This window comes from Sus scrofa, chromosome 15, assembly GCF_000003025.6.
Source record: "Sus scrofa isolate TJ Tabasco breed Duroc chromosome 15, Sscrofa11.1, whole genome shotgun sequence".
NCBI lineage: Eukaryota > Metazoa > Chordata > Mammalia > Artiodactyla > Suidae > Sus > Sus scrofa.
The window spans coordinates 137,435,513-137,457,789 of record NC_010457.5 but is presented as its reverse complement, the minus strand read 5'-3'; the positions used below and the strand labels follow the sequence as shown (position 1 = coordinate 137,457,789).

The 22,277-nt window shown below is 48.5% G+C and overlaps 2 protein-coding genes across 12 annotated transcripts in view; both read right to left on the bottom strand.

The window, feature by feature from the left end:
- The window catches only part of RBM44 (RNA binding motif protein 44), a 37,169-nt gene extending 24,284 nt beyond the window's left edge, over window positions 1-12,885 (bottom strand). For both annotated transcript variants that reach the window (XM_021075455.1, XM_021075456.1), the window contains exons 1-4: window positions 12,813-12,885; window positions 4,620-4,710; window positions 1,193-2,790; window positions 599-657 (exon numbers count right to left, since the gene is read on the bottom strand). In XM_021075455.1, the coding sequence (XP_020931114.1) occupies window positions 599-657; window positions 1,193-2,790; window positions 4,620-4,692 (1,730 nt within the window). In that variant the 5' untranslated portion in view covers window positions 4,693-4,710; window positions 12,813-12,885. The remainder of the gene's footprint in view (window positions 1-598; window positions 658-1,192; window positions 2,791-4,619; window positions 4,711-12,812) is intronic.
- Window positions 18,407-22,277, bottom strand: part of LRRFIP1 (LRR binding FLII interacting protein 1) — a 156,122-nt gene continuing 152,251 nt past the window's right edge. For 6 of the 10 annotated variants that reach the window (XM_021075506.1, XM_021075504.1, XM_021075509.1 and 3 more), the window contains 2 exons: window positions 21,124-21,228; window positions 18,407-19,244 (listed from right to left, as the gene is read on the bottom strand). In XM_021075506.1, coding sequence (XP_020931165.1) covers window positions 19,134-19,244; window positions 21,124-21,228 — 216 coding nt within the window. In that variant the 3' untranslated portion in view covers window positions 18,407-19,133. The remainder of the gene's footprint in view (window positions 19,245-21,123; window positions 21,229-22,277) is intronic. The other 4 variants (XM_021075507.1, XM_021075505.1, XM_021075502.1 and 1 more) reach the window with 3 other exon arrangements.

Below are 22,277 nucleotides of genomic sequence, written 5' to 3'. Positions count from 1 at the left end.
ATTTTGTCTTTTGTTGTTGTTGTTGTTGTTGTTGTTGCTATTTCTTTGGGCCGCTCCCACGGCATATGGAGATTCCCAGGCTAGGGGTTGAATCGGAGCTGTAGCCACCGGCCTACGCCAGAGCCACAGCAACGCGGGATCCGAGCCGCGTCTGCAACCTACACCACAGCTCACGGCAACACCGGAACGTTAACCCACTGAGCAAGGGCAGGGACCGAACCCGCAACCTCATGGTCCCTAGTCGGATTGTTAACCACTGCGCCACGACGGGAACTCCCGAAGCTGCTATTTTGTTTTGTTCTACAGAGGACCAAATGACAGAAAATGAAGTAATCAAATCAGTATGGGTTTGGCTTGAATCAATAAAGATGCCTTGAGTTTTTCTGAAGGAATTATTCAGAGCGAAACCAGAGTAAGTGAAAAGCTTTAACCCTCTATATTGTCCTAATACATATTTGTCTGAAGGCAAATTGCTAAAGCAGATGATCTCTTAAATTCCCTCTTAGCTATTATTCTCTATGGTTAAATACCCTACACAAAAGGCAAAAAACTATCTTATTTCCTCATACGTATTTGCAAGCCTATACATCTGACTTACCTTTCAGAAGGTTTGCTTAAGTCTGTGATATCAAATGCTTTCCTTACTTCCAAGGAATCCTGAAAACATGATTTAAAATCAGATTAGACATATACGACAAACAATACATACTGCATCTAGAGTTTCAAACTGGCAGGATGTAAAATCCAACTTTCGGTTGACTTTGTGGCAACAGCTGCCCCAGAGAACAGAAGTGGTAGCAATCTGTTCACCTCTTCCCTTCATCCAGCATCCTCCACAAAAGCCGCAGCAAGCCTTGATATAATAAACCAAAACACTTACAGAGAAGGAGTTCCTGCCATGGCGCAGCGGAACCGCATCCGACTAGGAACCAGGAGGTTGCGGGTTTAATCCCTGGCCTCGCTCAGTGGGTTGCTGTGAGCTGTGGTGTGGGTTGAAGATGCGGCTCTGATCTGGCGTTGCTGTGGCTGTGGTGTCGGCCGGCGGCTACCAGCTCCGATTCGACCCCTAGCCTGGGAACTTCCATATGCTGCAAGTGCGGTCCTAGAAAAAAAGAAAAAAAAATTTTACACAGCATGCAGTACCTCTTTATAAAGCCAAATATATTTTTACCATTAATCATCCTAGTTTTACCTTATTTAGGAAATTTCCATTAGGTTTTAAACTCCCCACTGAGAGAGATTTTCCCAAAGGTCCTTTCGCCACTGCTGTCTGGGGATCTGCATCACCGTGGCTGTACGACTCCTCTGCATCACAAGCCACGCTTCTCTGTCTCTCCCTCTGCCATTCACCAGGTCGTTTTTTACTCATCATTGTCACCTCTGTGTTGCTTGAGGTCGATACTACAGAAGATCTTGCACTGGTTGCCCTGCTGGTTGTGAAACAAGCCCTGAAGTCCGTGCTGACATCCACTGTCTGATTAACTGTGACCGAACCACGTGCCCCCTCTGTCACTGATTCAGGACGTGGTGCGTCTGCGTGGTGAAAGCGCGCCTGGTGTGCAGCACTGCCACTGGCCATCTTTGGACAGCCACCTTCCTCTACTGCCTGGTTACCCCTGCTTGCAGACCTTGGCAGACTAACAGAAGAATCTAGAGCTGGGTTAGGGGTGTTTTGTAGGCTTTTATAATGCGAATGCCCACAGGCAGAATCTGCTGAATCATCAAAAATAGAGGTCCAGGAAGTCTGACAATCTTTACGGGGCTGCGTCTTCACGAGTCGTGTCTCTAAGTCTCTGTCCTGTGGTAACGTGCTTGGATTTTCAAGGTGCTGTAACATTCTGTTCTCAACAACTGAATTTCCACCAAAATCTTTACTTTCAGCTATTTGAGATTTCATCTTGCCAGGATAAATTCTAGTTTTTAATGCTTTCTGAGGGTTAAAGAAACCACTCTCAGACGGAGATGCCTGGGGGTCAGGAGGACTACTCCTTAGGACAATCCCGTCAAAAGCCGTGTGGTACATGACACTTGTCTCCTGCTCCTCACACTTTCCACACTCTGGCGCTTGATACTCTCTTAACATAACGGAATTCCCAAATGTGGAGACATGAGGTGACTCTTCTTGTCCATAAGTATCAACCGAATCAAAAGAGATGCCAGAATTACTTTTCAATTTAACATGATTTTCTTCTCGATTGCTTGGGTTTCTTAATGCCAAAACTTCCAGATTAGATATGTTTAATGTCTCTGTTTGGTCGAAATATAAATGGTTACTTATATACTCTTGCTCTTCTGCGCTGTGATATTCCTGTTGTGAGTCTCCATCTGCATCGTGCTTTAGCATCTCTTCAGTAGTTTCGTTATAATCATCATCTGAATTCTTGCAGATTCTTTCCAAACCAAAAGCCTTATTTCCTTGATGTTCCAGAATATCAAAAAACATCTCCTCCTTTTTTTGCAATTCAGAATCTAATTCTGAATTTAAAGGCATGAGACTTTTCTGCAGTTTTGACTCTGAATAATGTACTGAGTATGTTTCGTTCAAGACAGCATAGTCAGTACTGTCTTCAAACTCACTTGACTTCGAGTGAGCCCTCTCGACGTTAGTATCCGGACTCACACTTAAAGACGGCGCCAATAAATCTGTTTTGCCAATACTGCTGATTTCGTTGTCACTGGCGCTTTTGCCTAATGCTAAGGGGTCCCAGTCGTCGAGAAGTGTCAGCTGGGCTTCTTTACTACCACTGGGAGACAGCAACAAATACCCTCTCTGAGGACGAGCAGGCTCATCTGTTTAAAAAAGAAGGAACGAAATGTTGGCAGCAACAGTACAGAATTTAAACACAGAAGAAGCCTTAGCTGTGATCTGGCCAGAGCTCTTCCCAACCCAAGAACACTTTCTATACCTCAGCCATGACACGTACCCCTAAATGGCTGATGCTGAAGACGGAACCGTGTCCTCCTCAAGATTCGTATGTGTTGAAGCCCTAACTTCCCACGCGGAGATGGGGCCTTTGGGGGGTAATTCAGGCTAGATGAGGTCAGGAGGGTGGGACCCTCAAAATGGGATAAGTGCACTTATGAGAAAAGAGACCCCAGCGAGCTGGCTTTCTCCCTGTATGTGTGGACACTGCAAGAAGGCGGCTGTCCACAAGCCAGGAAGAGAGCCTTTACCAGACCTGACCATGCTGGCACCCCGATTTGGATCTTCTGCTTCTTAAACTGTGAAAAAATAATTATTTGTTGTTTAAGCCACTTCCATGGTAGTCAGCTATGACAGCCCTGGCTGACTAAGACGGTTGCTAAGATTCTTTCTGAACTCTTTCAGCAGCAGAGCATCTACTATTTAGAAGGCAGTCAGTCTCTCTGCAGCCTCTTAGTGTCCTAGTGCCAGCCTTAGGCCCTGCAGAAACAAAGGGAAGAAGACCCAGGTGTCATACCCAGGTAACTTGCGGCTTTCATGTAAGGATCATAGGTCAGAAAAACACATATAAATGCAACATAGTTGAAGAGGGCCGTCGGGGTTGTACTGATGAGCAGCTAAGTGCTAAGAAAGTAGAAGCAGACTTCAGAGGAAACTTCACATTTAAAAAGTGTTTTTGAAACAAAACAGTTATTTCAGATAAATTAAACAGCATGTACAAAGTTAGCTGTGTGAAAAAACATGGCATTTTTAGGAAATTGTAAGCCAGCTTGTCTGCAGTGAAATAGCTCTGAGGGAACGAGAGGAACTATGAACAGAAAGCGGCCTTTGATGATGTGTTGAGGAGTTTGGTTCTTCTTCTCGCGCCATGAAGAACCACTGAAAGCGTCTTAAAAAGGGTGCTCATGGGAACGGAATTGTGTTTAGACGCCTCCGGCAACAGCAAGAAAGAAGGTTTGAAGCGGGAGACTGAAGGCAGGCAGACTGAGAGTATGTGGGTAGGACTGGAAGAGAAGAGGCTGGCATAAACGTTCCACAACTGGCAAGACTTGGTGGTCAACTGAAAATGGTAGGTGAGGGAGAGAGAGAATAGTGGCTTTCAAACATTTATTTTACTAAGGACACAATCAGAAACATATTTTATATCAAGATGTAGCACACACTCTACACATCTGTCTGGTTAAGTGAAGCAAAAAATGTTAAAAACAGTAATTACTCCAACTATATCCAATATATTTGGCTATTTCCTAGTTTATTTTATTTAAAAAGCTGATCACAGAGTTTCCTTGTGGTACAGCAGGTGAAGGATCTGGTGTTCTGGTGGTGTCACTGCAGCAGCTTGGGTTCGATCCCTGGCCCAGGAACTTTCATGTGCTGCAGGTACAGCCAAAAAATAAAAACAAGAAAGTTAAAAAGTTGGTCCCAGTCAGTGAAACTGATTCGGTCAGCTCTCACCTGTTTAAAGAGCTTTCTACGGCGATGCTGAGGGGCACCGCGTGGTGCTACAGATGAAAGGGGCTGTTTAGTGCTAAGAGGGGCTTGAGGAAGCAGAGTAAAGGCAGAGGATGAGGAGGAAAAGCGGGGGTGGGGAGCCAGAGGAGAAGCTGATGAGCTCAGCTGCAGACGAGGGGCGTTAATACCCACGACGTGTAACAGGCTTCTCCACCCAGAACAAAGCCGCCGGGGTGGCCCTCACCTTTCTGGGCGTTTCCTCCATCAGCGCGGTAGCCTTTACTAGCAGCCGTCTTCACCACGGCAGTGGCCTGCATCTCTCAGCAATGTATGTCCTAAAGGAGGTATAAGTGGGGAACTATCATTCTACCTAGCATTATATTTTGAAAAACAAGAACTTGACAAAGCAGTAGTTATAGCCAAGAACTCTAATATCAGAGGTCTAATAAACAAAACTGGTAAGGCACTGGAATGACTTTTTTAAAAGGCATAATAGGACAGCTACATAAAGGACTACTGTTTAGGAGTTCCTGCTGTGGCGCGGCAGGTTAAGGACCTGGGGTTGCTGCAGCCATGGTGTAGGTTGCAGTTGTGGCTCAGATTCAGCCCCTGGCCCAGGAAATTCCATATGCTGTGAGTGTGGCCACTCAAAAAAAAAAAGGCAATTATTTAAACAGACCAGACATGCTTTTAAAATTTCCAAGGAATATGTACAACATTTGTTAGGCTATCAAACATCTTAATCTAAAAAACAGAGTATTAACGGCTAAAATGTGACCCTAATTTATGTCCATCCTGGATCGAAAATGTTTCCAAAACGAACTGCAGATTTACTAAAAACCAATGACATACTAAGTTCATACAATGAAGGATCTTTCAGCAACAGAAAGAAACTACTGACATATGTAACCTTGCGGATTAATTGCAAAAATACTACGCTGAATGAAAGAAGCCAGACAAGAGATCATACATCCTGTGATTCCATTCAAACGACATGTAGGAAACAGCGTATTTATAGACGGAGAGTGGAATAGTGGCTGCCTGGGGGCGGGGATGGGGGAAGGTTAACTGCATCACTCCAATTCTAGGCTATGTGCTGCCGAGTGAGCACAACAGGGGTAACTATGAGTGGACACAGGGATTTTACTGGAGGGAGTAAAATGTTCTAACGCTGACATATGGTGTGATGGTTCACCACTTGATAAAGTGACTAAAATCACTGAAATGTGTATCTGAAATGAGTAAAATACATCTCAACAAGCTGTTTTTAACGACAATGATTCTTTGAACCCAGTCGCGACATGAGGAAGCCCAAGCTTTCGGAAGAAAACCAAGCAAGCTAACCGATATGTGAATGACCCCAGAGGAGAGCAGCAGAAGAAACGCCCAGCTAACACGCACAATCTGGCCTCTGGTTTTCTTTATTGTCTACACCCCTAAAAAGCTGAAGCACTGTCAAGGGAATTCTGGTGACCAAGTATTAAAAGGTTCCTGGGAGTTCCCGTCGTGGCGCAGTGGTTAACGAATCCGACTAGGAACCATGAGGTTGCGGGTTCGGTCCCTGCCCCTGCTCAGTGGGTTAACGATCTGGCGTTGCCGTGAGCTGTGGTGTAGGTTGCAGACGTGGCTCGGATCCATCCTGCGTTGCTGTGCCTCTGGCGTAGGCCGGTGGCTACAGCTCCGATTCAACCCCTAGCCTGGGAACCTCCATATGCCGCGGGAGCAGCCCAAGAAATAGCAACAACAACAACAACAAAAGACAAAAAGACAAAAGACAAATAAATAAATAAATAAATAAAATAAAAGGTTCCTGATGAGTTAAAAAAAAAAAAAAAGAACTGATTTTGTTCTAATTCTCAATGAACTATTTCCATCAATGATTCTGAACAAATCCCCCAGGCTGACTCTTCTGCTCTACAATGAGAAGACGCAAAGCATAAGCACTCACTCTTTGGAAACAGTCTGTCTAGCTCTGAAACCTAATTTAGGCACATAACAAACAGCATGAAAAAAATTATAACAACGACAACATGGGACTTGTCAAAAGTTGTCACCGAAAGAAGTCTCAGCTTTAGATTCTTCTTATTAAATAAAACTAAAATGAATTAAGCAGTCAAGAATCTAGAAAATAACTAAAGTCTTCATATCAAAAAGCTGAGGATAGAATTAGTTAAGACAAAAGCAAAAATGACCAATTTAAAAACAGTAAAAATGACAAGTAAAACCAAGAGCTATTCTTTGAAAAAAGTGAATTATTAAAGTAGATAAATATCAGACGCATTCACTAAGAGAAGACTGAAACAAAAGTTAACAAGGAGAAGTGGAGCATTTTAACAAGAGATAAAAATGTACTTCTAGCAATGAGATAGCCCTGGGAACTATGTCTCATCACTTGTGATGGAGCAGGATAAGGTGTGAAAACAGAATGTGTACATGTATGTGTAACTGGGTCACCATGTTGTACAGCAGAAAAAAACTGTATTGGGGAAATAACTCTTTAAAATAATAATAATCAAGAAGTATTAAAAAATGTACTTCTAGGAGTTCCCTTCGTGGCGCAGTGGTTAACGAATCCGACTAGGAACCATGAGGTTGCAGGTTTGATCCCTGCCCTTGCTCAGTGGGTTAACGATCCGGTGTTGCCATGAGCTGTGGTGTAGGTCGCAGACACGGCTCGGATCCTGCGTTGCTGTGGCTCTGGCATAGGCTGGCAGCTATAGCTCCGATTCGACCCCTAGCCTGGGAACCTCCATATGCCGTGACAGCAGCCCACAAAATAGCAAAAAGACAAAAAAAAAAAAAAAAAAAAAGTACTTCTATATACACTTTTGATGAATAATTTGCAGATTTAACCAAAATAGCAAATAGTCTCTGAGAAAAACTTATAGAAAAAGCTGAACAGAGAACAAACAATAGAAAAAGACTGAAAAGGCCATCAAAGATTTATCTCTATTAATTCCTCTCAAGCCGACTGAATTCTCACCTGAGCTGCATAAGCAGAAAAGTTCTAGGACGAGTGCACAAAGCTAACCTGGATCAGAAAAAGAAAGTCATGCCCTCAATCAATTCTCAGCCTTGGGTCTGTGCACAGACCTCGAGCCTCTTGAATAAAGGGGAGTCTGGGTCCTCTTGGGAAAGAACCCTAAATACACTAAAATTACCCTGCCCGAAATGGTCTCTATGGCCTTTTCCTGGAGTAACTCTGTCCACTGGGGAAAAGAAAATGAGACCTTTCAGGGCCTGCTCTACACTGGATCTGAACTGGCACTGATTTTAAGAGACCCACCATCACTGTGGCCTTCCAGTCGGAGTAGGGGCTTGTGGTGGTCAGGGAAGCAACGGAATTTTAGCTCAAGATCTTCTCACAGGGCATCCAGTGGGTCCTGAACCAACACTGTGGTTATTTTTTCAGGTCCAGAATGGAAGGACAATTGGAAAAGACATACTGAGCAGCTGGCAGAATCCCCCCAGTGGTTCCCTGACCTGTTGAGTGAGGGCTATTGCAGTGGGAAAGGCCAGGTAGAAGCCGGGAGAATGGCCTCTACCAGGAAAATAGCAGAATCAAAAGCAGTGCCACACCCCTGGAGGGACCACAGAGACAGGCGAAGTCAACTACTCTCCTTTCGAGAAAGAGCTCCTGACCTGCTACTGGGCCTGGGTAGAGACTGAATGTGGCCATGGGCCACCAGGTCACCAGGCAACCTGAGCTCCCCGTTATGGACTGGGCGTTATCTGACTCGCCAAGGGTGCACAGCCAATAGTCCCTCATCAAATGGACCTAAGCAGCCCTAAAGGCACAAATAAGTGACACGAAGAAGTGACCCAAATGTCCAGTCTCCAGTCCTGCTGCACTGCCTTTCCTTCCCCAGGCTGCACCCATGGACTCGCGGGGAGCTCCCTATGAATGGCTGACAGAGGAGATGACGACCCGGGCTTGGTTTACAGGTGGCTGTGTGATGTGCAGGCAGCACCCAAAAGAGCACAGCTGCGGCACTAGCAGCCCCTCCAAGGACATCCCAAGGACACCGGCGAAGGAAAACCTCCAGTGGGTAGAACTCTGACCAGTGCACATGACCACCGATTTTGCTTGAAGAAGAAACGGCCAGACATGGAATTACACATTAACCAACGGGTTGTGGCCAGTGGTTTGGCTGGACGGTCAGGAACCTGGAAAGAACATGCCGGGAAAGTCGGGAACAAAGGAATCTAGGTATGCAGATAGAGCTCTCTGGACAGGCAAGATGTGAAAACATTTGTGTCCCGTGAATATTTACCAAGGAGTGTCCTCAGCAGGGAGAATTTTGATATCAAGTGGAGAGGATAACCCATTTTGTCAGTGCTAGTCAGTCTTTCTCCAGCTACCGTGTCAACACCCGGCGGACTCACGTACAAAGTGCCTTGATGGCAAGGATGGAGCTGAAGCATGCGCTCAGCGGCATGGACCTCCACTCACCGCGGCCAGTCTGGCAAACTGCCAGCAGCAGAGCGCCACACTGAGTCCTCGGTATGGCACCGCTGCCCAGGGCCATCAGCCAGCTACCTGTTGGCAGGTTAATTACTTTGGACTATTTTCATCATGGAAGGGCAGGGTCTTGTCCTACTGGAATAGATGCTTACTCTGGTTATAGACTTGCCTTCTCTGCACACAGCGCTTCTACCGAAACCACTATCCATGAACTTACAGAACGGATAAAGTGGACAAAGACCCACTGCCACAGTATTCACACACTATTGCTTCTGATAGAGGAACTCTTTCTGCAGCAAAAAGAAGTGTTGTGATAAATCTGTACTCAAGGAATTCATTGGTCTCGCCATGTTCCCCACTATCCTGAAGCAACTGGCTTGAGAGAACAGTGGACAATCCTTTGCAGGCCCCATTTCAGGGCCAGCCGGGGCCCCCTGCGGCAAGGTTCTCTAGAAGGCTGTGTATATGCCCTAAATCAGCATCCAGTAGATGGCGCTATTCCTCTCAGGCAGGATTCACAGATCTGGGAATCGAGGAGGTGGACTTGGGAGCAGCACCACTCAGCATCACCCCCAATAATCTACTAGCAAATTTCTTGTTTCCTGCTTCTACAACATTGTGCTCTGCTGGCCTTGAGAGGAACGCATCCACTAGGAGACACCACTGAACGAGAGGTTTGCACTGCCACCCGGACGGACACTCTGGGCTTCCCGTGCCTCTGAGTCCACAGGCCAAGAAGGCAGTGACGATGCCGGCCAGAGTGACTGATCCTGCCCGCAAGGGGCAAAGGGCCTCCTGCTGCGCAGTGGAGGTAAGGAGAAGCGTCTCCAGAACACGGGCGATTCCTTGGGAGTCTCCTGGTATTACCATGCCATGATCACGGTCAGCAGAAAACTAAACAACCCGTTCTAAGAGTTCTTGTTGCGGCTCAGTGGGTTAAGAACCCAACACAGTGCCTGTGGGGATGCGGGTTTGATTCCTGGCCTTGGTCAGTGGGTTAAGGACACGGCGTTGCTGCAAGCTGCAGCGCAGGTGGCAGATGTGGCCCAGATCTGGTGCTGCCATGGCTATGGCACAGGCCTGCAGCTGTAGCTCTGATTCAACTCCTGGCCCAGGAACTTGCATATGCTGCAAGTGCAGCCCTAGCAAGAGAAGAAAAGAAAACAAACAAAAAAAAAACCACCCATTCTACTCTGGACCACTAACAGCCCAGACCCTTCTGGAATGAAGGCCTGGATCATCTTCCAGGTGAAGAGCGCACACAAGAGGTGGTAGAGAGAGTAGTTACAAACACCTGCTACAGCTGCGGGACCAGTTACGGAGACGACGGCTCTAGCTGCAACGAGCATTTCCTCCTCGTTTTGTTATAAACATATTTGTGTATATACACGCCCGTTAAGCACATACCTTTGTTTCTTTTCCTCTTTATTCCCTCATTACATTAGATATATTCCCTATATCAGTATTTTAAGCATTGTCAATTTTACCTAACGGCATTTAAGGAGAAAAGTAAACATCACTCAAGATTTTACCTCCTCTTCTGGTGCGGGGGAGGGAGCGACACATTTTCAGTTGTTTGCATGTCAGTTGCAGCATGTTCGGTAAAATTGTGATCTTGTAATGTCTTTTTTTGGAGATGTAAACATGGTTTAAGGCATGGGCGCCAAGTGGACCGTCACCTTAATGTGTCAACTTGACTGGGCCACGGAACGCTCAGATGGCCAGGGAAGCGCTACTTCTGGGCACGCCTTTGACAGCGTCCCTGGAAGAGATGGGCATTGGGATTGGTAACCTGAGCGGAGGACCGCCCTCTCCAGTGCAAACTGGCATCACGCAATGGCCCGAGGACCTGAATGGAACAAAACGGTGGAATGAGGGCGAAGCTGCTTGGACTGGGACATCCATCTTCTTCGGCTCTTGGAGAGATGATTGCGGCTTTGCTTGGAATCCCAAGCTCCTCGTTCCATGGTCTGTAAAGTGCTTCCGGGAAGGAAGTCAGGCTACCACAGGGCTCATGCTGCAGGTTTCCTTTTAGTTACCACGGTCCTGTACTGCCCACTATCTAGTGTCTGAAAACAGTTGTTTCACACACATGGCTTAGTTTTTAAGTTGTTTTACGAAGCCTCCATATGCTTGAGAGTGTATTTTCTGACTATAGCACAATGAAGAACAACAAAAAGGATAACTTCCCAAGTATTTGAAATTAAGCAACACACTTGTAAATAATCCAGAAGAAAAGAATATATTATCAATGGAAGTTAGAAAATAATTTGAACTAAATGATTATGAAAATACAACATATCAAAATTTCTGGGAGTTCCCGTCGTGGCGCAGCAGAAACGAATCCAACTAGGAACCATGAGGTTGCAGGTTCAATCTCTGGTTTTGCTCATTGGGTTAAGGATCCGGCGTTGCTGTGAGCTGTGGTGTAGGTTGCAGATGCAGCTCAGATCTGGAGTTGCTGTGGCTGTAGTTGCTGTGGCTGCAACTACAACTCCGTTAGACCCCTAATCTGGGACCCTCCATATGCAGTGTGTGCCGCCTTAAAAGGCCAAAAAAAAAAAAAAAAAATCTGAGATGCAGTTATAACAGTGCTTACAGAGGATAAGAAAATAATAATAAAGAAAAGAGGGGTAAATAAAACAAAAGCAGATGAATAGACAAAAATAAACATATTAAGAAGTTTTTAAAAGAGATTAAGAAAATCAATAAACCCTTCACGAACCTTAAGAAACGGAGAAAACACAAATTACTGATACCGTGCATGATAAAGAGGACATCATTACAGAACTTCAAATATTAAAATGTTAATAGCGGATATATTAAACAACATGATCTGATAAACTCTAACTTCAACACACTTCCAGGAAAAGACAGCCTGGATACAGGAAATAAACAATCTGAATAGTCCTATCTCTCTTAAAGAAATTAAACCTGTAATTGAAATTTTTTTCTCAAGAGAAAATTTCAGTTGTAAATGGTTCCACCGCTGCAGTCTACCAACCAATGAAGGTAGAAATAAAGTCAGAACTCAGTCTTAACCGAAGTCCTTCACTTTTCCCTCTCCGTCTTGCCAGGTTTAACCCCCGTCTCACCTTCGTCCAGAGACTCTTCCACGGATCATGGCAGTAACCTCCCACCCGGTCTGAATGATCTTTCCAAAATGCAAACCGGACCAGTTCACCCGATTGCTTACGACTAGGCAACAGACTCTGGCCACTGCTCTCCGGCTAGTAATTAAGGTCTGGGCAGGGTCTACAAGGTCCTCCCAGGGACTGGGCATGAACCCTGGGCCTCCGTGGGTTCCGGACACTGCGGCCGCTGCACCTGCTCGAACAGGCTGGGCCTCCAGTGGCCTCTGGCCGCGGCACTGGGCTCAGCCACCGGCTTCCTGCTCAGCCTTCAGCTGTCACCCTCAGCAGCCGCCTTTTAGGGAAACCTTCCTGGCCCTCCGCGCGACATCAGGAACCCTGGTCTGCTCGGCAAACCGCGCGCACTTCGGCCGTCCGGCCCACACGTCTGGGGATTAACGAACGTCCACTCCCCGCTCCGGACGGCGTCTCGCCCGCTGCCGGCCCCCGCGCCCGCCCGCCCGCCGCAGAGGCTCCGTTCGTACTGGTCACTCGAGGGGACGTTCACCGTCCCCGCAGAAACAACGTCAGGTCCCGACTCGGCCCGGAAAGCGCTTTCGAGGAGCAAGGCCGGCTCGACCCGCGACGCGAGGCTGGGGGGACTCGCTGGGAACCGAACGTACAGGTGCAAACTGGGGGCTTCTGGAACGCCAAGGCCCCCCGGCGAACGCGCAACCCCTGCCCGCCGCGTCCCTCCAGGACCCGCCCAGGAGCCCGCCCAGGCCCCCTTCGCCGCGGCCGTCGGCGGGGCCGCCTCCACCGGGCCTGGCCGCCCGTCCCTCTCGCCCCCGCCTCCGCCCCCGCCCGCCTGCCACGGCCGGCCCGCCCACACTCGTCGCACCTCGGAACCTCCCTGCTGCTGCCGCCGTCGCCGCCACACGCGGAGCGTCCCGCCGCAGCCACCACCTCCGAGGACTCGGCGCCTCGCGTGCTGCCGCGGGGCCCGTCGGGTAACGGCCGTCGGCGGCCCGCCCCCTGCCTGGTGGAGCTCTCTCATTGGTCGGCTCGGACAGCCGCGCCGTGACTGGCCCGGCGTGCGGGCGCGAAAGCGGGAACGGGGAGGAGCGCGCCCCCTGGCGGGCTCCGCTCGCAGCGACGCCCAAGGAGGCCTGGACTCCGCGCGGTGACCCTGGGCTGGAGAGTGGGGCTGTGCAAAGCCGTCGAGGGGAGAGCTGGAGGGAGCTGGGGGGCGCTTCCCCGCCGGCAGAGGCCGGGCTGCCCCCTGGTTTAGGCGCAGCGCCCACAGTGGCCGGACCACCAGGCCTGGCCGCGGTCTCTGGGCGGCCCTTGTGCGTGGCGGCCACAGCGCGTCCTCCTTCAGGCGAGGGCTCTGATGCGAGTTGCAGCTGCAGGCCTACAGCACGGCTCAGGGCGACGCCGGATCCTTAACCCGCTGGTCGAGGCCAGGGGTCCAACCCGCGTCCTCGGCGATGCTAGTGGGGCTGGTTAACCGCCGAGCCGACTCCTGGGGCGGTCTTTTAAAACGCGGCGAGCAGGGACCCTGCCGGGCGGAGAATGCAGCCATGACTTGCCCCGGGGGCACAATTTAAGGGGCCAGTGAAGATAACAGGTGTTTTAATGCAGTCGTTGAAGGAAATCAAAAGTAATGACAAAAATCCAAGATGAACAAAATATCCACCTCAGTACTCGTAATTTTTCCTTTTGCCTCAGGCTCTAAGACGGCTCCTCAAGGCACTGTTATCCCGTCTTTAAAATGGGCATTTTTTATCATGAATTTTGTGGCATTAATTTTGATTTTTGCTTAAATCATTTTGCCTAAAATCGTTTAAGTCGCGTTAAAAATCTTAGGTTTTTTTGGACACCATCTCCAGATATTCCACACCAGCCCTGGGGCAGTGGGATCCTTGCTTCTTGGAGTGTGTGTGTGTGTGTGTGTGTGTGTGTGTGTGTGTGTGTGTGTGGCTTGTAGCGCTGCCTTTTCTGCCAGGCAGCTCTTACATGATTGATTTGGGGCTGACATGGTTTTGATGGGCAGTTTTATGTTTTTATGAAATCTGCCGATCTCTTTGTGATTTAATGCAGTGGTTTGACCCCATTCCAAATGACCATATTTACACAGTAATTTTTAATTGCCTTTTATGATTTGATTAACATTTTATTGCTTCGAACATAAATATGTTAACGTTATTAAAGTCACATGTGTTTAATGTAGAAAAAGCAGAAAAGCGTAAAGTAGCAAATAGAAATTCCCTATAATCCTACTTCTCACGGAGCCTCAATTTGACCCTTTTTGGAGAGCTCTATAGAGAGACACGTGATTGGGTGCTTCTCCCATGTGGACTTGGATGTCCTTATGCATATTTATTTACCTCTCTATTCAGGAGCTGTTAAGATTTCTTTAATTTCACAAGCACCTGCTGAGGTTTGCTGTGTGTCAGGCAGTTCGTGGAGTACAAAGCTTAAGGCAGTTCCTCTGAAGCGATGGGTCGTCAAGCTAATAGCAGAAGAAAACTTTGGGGGCCAAAATGTGTGGAACAGGCTGAGATGCAGAGGAGTGGGGCACATTCGCAGAGCAGCCATAGTGGCATGGAAGCGACACCTGGGAATTCTCAGGAAATGAAGTGGGAAAATTAGGCAGAGCAAAGCAGTGGGCACAGTCGTAAGCGAGGCTGGCCGTCCCCTCCCAGGGACCTGCCTGTCCTTCACCTTTGTATCCATAACACCTGACAGAGGCTACTCACTGCCCCACACTGTCGTTCATCAGAATTATCCAGGCTGATCTTCATTTTTTTAACTTCCAGATGACTCTCAGAATAATTTCGGAAGAGTATCTCCATAAACCTCAAAATGATTTTCATAAGAAATGTATTAAATCTATTAATTTGGGAAAAGGGCACATCTTTATGATATTTATTCTTACTCTATAGCTCTTAGTTTTTCTTTTTTTTTTTTTTTTGTCTTTTTTGTTGTTGTTGTTGCTATTTCTTGGGCCGCTCCCGCGGCATATGGAGGTTCCCAGGCTAGGGGTTGAATCGGAGCTGTAGCCACCGGCCTATGCCAGAGCCACAGCAACGCAGGATCCGAGCCACGTCTGCAACCTACACCACAGCTCACGGCAACGCCGGAACGTTAACCCACTGAGCAAGGGCAGGGACCGAACCCGCAACCTCATGGTTCCTAGTCGGATTCGTTAACCACTGCGCCACGACGGGAACTCCAGCTCTTAGTTTTTCATGTCTCATATCTCTTAGCAGAATATATAGATTTATTTAATGTAGGTGCTTATATTTTTAAGGTTATTACTATTGCTTTTTTTTTTCACTGTTATGAATTCTGTACATGGGTAACATATCCTAATTTTTTTGCTTTTTAGGGCCATACCCACGGTGTATGGAGGTTCTCAGGCTAGGGGTCCAATCGGAGCTACAGCTGCCGGCCTGCACCACAGCCACAGCAACTCGGTATCCTTAACCCACTGAGCGAGGCCAGGGATGGAACCCACAACCTCATGGTTCCTAGTCAGATTCGTTTCTGCTGCACCATGACGGGAACTTCCATAATCTAATATTTTAAGGAACACTCCTACTTCCGTTAAACTCTATAATTTTGCAACTGAGTACAACTAATACTTATTTTACTTCTTTTCTAGCATATACATTATTACCATTTCTTCCTTTCTTTTTGGTCTTTTTAGGGCTATACCTGTGCATATGGAGGTTCCCCGGCTAGGAGTCCAGTTGGATCTGTAGCCACCAGCCTACACCACAGCCAAAGCAACACGGGACTGGAGCCACATCTGTGACCTACACCACAGCTCATGGCAACACCAGATCCTTAACCCACTGAGCGAGGCCACGGATCGAATGTGTGTCCTCATGGATACTAGTCAGATTTGTTTCCGCTGAGCCATGGCACGAACTCCCTTGTTTTTCTTAAATGATCTATTATTAGCTTTTCTAATATTAAGCTATCTACAAACTGTACATGAATGTGTTGAATTAGTCTTTTACTATATCGTAGCATCTGACTTTGAAATTTTATCTGTGGTTTTCCACCTCTACTGGTAAGTAAGGTGGAGCTATTGCAGGCCATAGACCATGCGCACTGTATCCTGTCCTGCCCCGGCTCTCAGGAGTTTGCTTAAAACCACTATGAAGGCTGTGATCAAAGTCGGCAACGTAACAGGTGTATTACTTTCATCTGTGAAAGACTGGGCCTCGGTCTTGTCACTCTCCTTTTGAAAGCGGGGGAAGTGATCGATCTTAATAAGTTTGGATGACTGGCCTCCAGGGCTCTGAAACAAGAAGACGATGGAACAAGGAAATTTTGATGAAGACAGGGAGGCGTGAGTGGGTCAATGGAGGAAGCTGCGGTTCTGCTGAGGGGCTGGTAACATGGTGACCCCAGCCGAAGCACACCCCAAAACCTAGGTTGGTCCTCTCCAGCAGAGATGAGCCTTAAACACCCAAATTTGCGATGTCCAGGGCCTTCGGGAGTGAGAGCAGGGATCTTGCTCTCTGGACTGTGAAGAGGCGGGTATGGAAGAGCGTCAGGGAAAGGGATGCCTGGGGGCAGCTGGGGAGGGGCTGGGGCAGCGGGCTCAGGCAGGAACCCCACGCTTGTGCCTGGCCTTGTGGCTACAGCAGTCATCCCTAGGTTGTGCTCCGCAGAGTCCTGGTCCCAGAAGGCTTGGAAAAAACAGGTTCCACGTTCAAACTGGGCAAATGTACCCAATCCAGTTCCCTCTTAAGGAATCCCGACAACATTCACACGCCATTGCTCCTCAACAAGCAAATGCATTGCCTGCAGTAGCTGAGGTTACCCAAGAGTATTTATTTACAGAACTTTATTACTTAGAGCCCTTACTAACCTTCCCAGGAATTCGTGGTTACGGCGGGGCTATGAGACCCGCTGGGGAAGCTCTGGACTCACAGCAACAGTTAACGTCAGAATAAAGGAGAAGCAACATGCACCGCTGTTTCCCGAGTGCTGTGCCGCAGACACGGTTCTAAGCGTTGGACCCCTGGTGCCAGACAAGACCTTGACCTCAGGTGGAGCAGCACCTTGGTTATGGGGAACCAAGGAAGCAAACATCTCTTTGGCTGGGAAGACACCTCAGGAACCTCTGTCTCCTTCTGCTGTGTTTCCTTCCGCCCCCTTCACAGGGCACCTGTGGGAGCAATTCAGGTCCCCTGGCGGTGCGACCTACCCTCTCCCACAGCTTCTCCCGGTCCTGCTGTCCTCCGCCACCCCAGAACTTGTCTGTCCCTAGTGGGTGGTAGCCCCAACCCCTCCAATGAGGTCTCCGTTCCAGTCCGTCCCCGTCTCAGCTTCTCTAGATTCTCTTTCATCCACTGTAGTTCATCCCCTGTCACGGGCTAATCCTTCTTTACATTTTCCCTGGTCAAATTACTGGGTGGGTTTCTGTTTCTGGACCCCGACTGACATAGCGCGTTCTTTCAACAACGTGGAGCCCTTAACGCTCATGAAGTAGAACTTCAAACTTAGAAAAGGCTTTTGAAACCGATCAACCTAAAATCTGTTCTAGCAAATCTTAGGTTAATATAATAGCCAACTTGCTTGGGAGTTAAGAGTTTTCCTGGGATCCGCACAGAGTAGGTATCTGTATAAAAACATTGGTTTCGAACACGGAGCGGCTATAGCAGGTCTGCGGGATGTGGATTAGTGATTGGATCATTTTATCTGTGGAATACTCAAAAGAAGCTCTGACCTGTGCAAATCCTCGCGCAAAGAGACCGAATTTCCCTCACCCAGTGAAATGTAGCCTTGTGCATCCTGGATCCAGACAGTGCAGGGGGATGGAGCTCGTGACCTCTGGCACTCGGTTAGGAATGTTTTGTTTGTTTTTGTCTTGGCTGCCGTGTGCCTCAGCTTGATGTGGGAGCTTAGTTTCTAGACCAGGGGTCGAACTTGGGACAGTTCACTGAGGGCTTTCTAGCGGTGAAAGCACTGAGCCCTAATTACTAGACCACCAAGGAACTCCCGGGGATGTTTTCTTAATTATAAACACCCAACTAATGTTCCCCACACCAGCGTTCTCCAACTGTCAACGCTAAGCATAGCTATGGATGATGCTATCTTGGCTTGCCTTGCTAATATCTTGAAAAGCCAGCCTGCTATAGCAGCCTTCTCTGAAACACAACATATATAAAGAGCAACTAAAAATCAGCAAGTAGCCAAACTTCCTCTATTTTTGTCCTTGACGATATCTGAGTTGTCTCTAGTGTGTAGCTTTGTCAGGTTACTTTTTATTCTAAGAGTGCGGATCCTTATAAGTGTTCTGTTTTTATTCACTGTGAATATATCGTCTCTTTTTAAACGAGGAAAGAAAAGCATGGATTGGTCTGACATGCTACTAAAATAAAAAGATGCCCTAAATGTATAAAACAATTAACAAGAAATAGTTAAAGATCTTCTTTCTCGGTGGGAAAAAAATAAAAACCACATTGCTCAGGTCTCTTAACATTTTTCGTTTTTTAATTTTTCTAACAGTACATTCTTTAAAAGAAGTTAACAACTTCAATTCCAAATAGAAGGATTCAATAATGCGAAGAAAAGCTGTCGTTTTCAGTGAAGCTGTTGCCTAATTACCCTGGAAAAAAGTATTCTTTTGACTGAACGGATGCAAAAATCCCTTAGAAAAGCTTCACTGTCGCCTGGAAAGTCTTCTTAAGGTCACTTTTGCTTCTAGATCATATCCCCGTGTTTCTAGTGAAAGAGTTTTGCTTGGTAACGGCTTGTGGTTCCACAGTGTTGTGTGTGTGAAAAGCGTCGACTAAGAGATGCTACTGAAGTCGCCCAAGTTGTAGATTCGGCCGCAAAAGGAAGTCCCAACACGGTCACAGTTGCCCTTAATTTTCAGAAGACACAGGGCAAGAAAACTCAGGTCCCACCTGCATCGTTACTTTGATTGCCGTTTTCCGCGGCACCAAGAGGCTGCTGCGCTGCCGGATGCAGAGCTCTGGGCCCGTGTGCTTCTTCAGTGACCTGCAGGGTCGGTTCGGGGCGGTCTGCAGACGGAGGCATCTGGTGGCTGCGGGGGCTCCTGGCAGGGGGCCCGGTGTCCGCCGGGGTGTTCTCGCAGAAGCAGGGGAAGAAGCAGCGCTCCCAGACCGCGACAGAAAAGCCTACGAAACCACGCTGGCCATGCACCCACCCGTGTCCTGTTCAGAGCTGGCGTCTACTGCTGGGACAAGTGGACACTCCTGTTTGCTTTCATTTTTTCCAGACGCTTCACTAAGTGGCCGTTGCTCACCTCGAGCTCTTCCGTCTTGTCCAATGCAGAGCGAAGCTGGAAACAAAGACAGAAGGAGGGGAGCTTTGCTTCCAGACCTACTGAAAATTACAGTCAGGACCTGGACCCCCTGAGATCCTGCAGATACACACATGCCTATGGGATTGCATACATATATTTATTTTTTTGGCCTTGCCCATGGCATGCAGGAGTTCCTAGGCCAGGGGTCAAACCTGTGCCACAGTAACACCACCACCAGAGCCTTAACTGCTAGGTCACCAGGGAACTCCCGTACATGTCTTAATTTCTTAATTAATTAATTGAGTTTTGCTTTCAGGGCTGAACCCAAGGCATGTGGAGGTTCCCAGGCTAGGGGTTGAATCGGAGCTATAGCTGCTGGCCTAGCCAGAGCCACAGCAACGCGGGATCCGAGCTGCGACTGCAACCTACACCACAGCTCACGGCAACCCCAGATCCTTAACCCACTGAGCAAGGCCAGGGATCGAACCCGCAACCTCATGGTTCCCAGTCGGATTCGTTAACCACTGAGCCACGACAGGAACTCCATGTTTCTTAATTTAAAAAGTAACACATGGCACAAGACTCTGGCCTCATGAGTAACCAGGGAAACTTCCTCCTCTGAAACAACTAGACCCCAGACACGACGCAGTCTTGGGGATGCTGACAGTCTCATGGAAGGTGAGTCAAACAGACAAGAGATGAGCTGGGCCAGCTGGAGGAGGTGACCCCACAGCCCTGGGCAGCTGGGGGCTAGGTTTCTGCAGCTAGAAACCAAAGCAGGAATGTCTGAAGCCAAGATGGTCACGCCTGGGAACCCAGGTCACAGAGCCTGGGATCACAGCAGAAGGCACATCGGCAGAGAGCCGCCTGGCCCAGAGTGGGTAGGGTGTTCAATAGCCATGTGGTTCTGGGCATCGTTAGAGCAGGCTCTGCACCTCTGCTTCTGATCCAAAGCCCTTCAGGAGGCTGGGTGGGGTCCTGAGACAGGTTAAACCCGCCACCCTGCCTTTCTCCAGCAGAGGCAGAAGCAGAGACAAGCCCTCTTTGTGGAAACTTCCCCAAATCAGGCGTGCATGTTCTTATACATAAAAACTGAGCATAACCTTACAAAACGCCAAACACATGACGCGACAAACCATTTGAGTCCAGAGAAGCAAATCCCAACAGAAATAGACCCCAACGACTGAACATGCTTCAGGCATCAGTGTGCAAAACAGAAGAGCTGCATGTGAAATCTTGAAAGAAATAAGGAGCGGGCATGATCACACAAGAAACTCTCAGGAATAAGGACACTTTGAAAAAACAAGAGGAGGTGAACTGGCATCTTCGCAAAACTATACGTAGTGCAGCAGGGGGAGGTGAAGAGACGGGACGTGGAAGAGAGATGGGGGAGGGTGGGGAGGGCCGAGGAGACGGCCTCACAGCCTCTGATCTGAGTCTCAGGGGAAGGTGGAATCTGGGGGAGCCCACGGCTGAAAAAGTTCCCACATGTATTTAGGAAAAAGACCTCACAGATCAAAGAAACGCAACACATCCCAAGCCGAATAAACAGCAACAAGCCCACCCGTGACACAGGAGAAAATCACAGGCAAAAAGAACTGCAGAGAAGCCAGAGAGAGAGAAGAAAAAGATCACCCACAAACAGTGACAGGTTCTCAGCAGAAGCCAGAAGCCAGTGGCACAGCGAGACAGTCGCCACTGAAGACAACGGACGGCGACTCCGGCCCTCAGCTCCTCCCGGGCTGAAGTGCCCTTCCTCTTTCTGACGTGAGCGTGGCCCCGCAGGGTGACTTGGGATGGTGTGACAACCAACGATCCAGCTGCAGATTTCCCGGTGGCAGGTGGTTCCCACACTCTCCCAACTGGAATATCATTCGCTCCCCGTTCTTTCCCTAGAAGAGCCCAGGAAGTTTACCTCTCTTTGCAGTTTCCGTTTTTCAGCTTTAAGTTCGTCTTCTATTTTTTCAGCATTTTCAGCAGCCAGTTTATAACGTGATACTTGACTTTCTAACCTTATTACCTAAAAGGAAAGGAAGCACCACATGTATAAATGGATAGGCCTGTTTTCTTTCCCCGAGTGCTCTGCTCTCTCTGAGGTCAAAGGGCGCAATTTAATAACAGGGGAGAAAACTCATGAACAGAATGTGATCGAGCGTTTTGGGTGATGACGTGGGTTCTAGCCACGCAAGCTCTTTGTTCACCGAGGAGCAACCCACACGGACACCCATCGGGATCACCTCCTCTCTGACCCAGTCCCACGCGTGGTTCCCACTGTGCTGACCCCGTGACCCCAGCCCTCCCCGCTGGGGGACGATCCTGCTGGCGAGGCAACGGTTCCACCAGGACCTCTGCTCCGGTCTGATCCCTCCCGGGGAAGGCGGGGTGGGGAAGCCGGAAAGGGAGGAGGGAGGCAAGGGGCTCAGAGAGAGGGGTGGCAGAAGGTGGTTTTGGGGTGGCATCTGCGGCCAGGCCCACAGGTGAGGAAGGAGGAGCCAGCCCAGGAGACTCGGGTCCTGCTGTCCTCGAAGACGCACTTCAGAACATCTCACTTTCTCCGTGCCCTTCTTGTTGCTTCTGTAAAAATCCCCCAAAGTTCCAGCCACGTATACCCACGATGGAGGGAGCAGGAGTACCTGCTTTTTGCTTTTCTTTTCTTTTTACTGCTGCACCTGCGGCATATGGAGGGTCTGGGACCCAGGCTAGGGGCTGAATGGGAGCTGCAGCTGCCAGCCTACACCACAGCCACAGCCACGCAGGATCTGAGCCTTGTTTTTGACCTACATCACAGCTTGTGGCAATGCCAGATCCTTAACCCACTGAACGAGGACACGGATCAAAGCCACATCCTCAAGGATACGGGTCAGGTTCTTAACTCACTGAGCCACAGTGGGAACCCCCAAGAGAACCTGCTTTTATCTCTCCCTTCAGTTAGGACACAATTTGTGCCAGGGCTCCGCACAGGTGTGAGAGCGCGAAATCTAGGGACCAGAGAGAGTGGCCTGGCTGGGAGGGAAAGAGAGAAAGGCCAGCAGGAAGGACACGCTGGGTGAGGTGTTTCTGTAATTAACC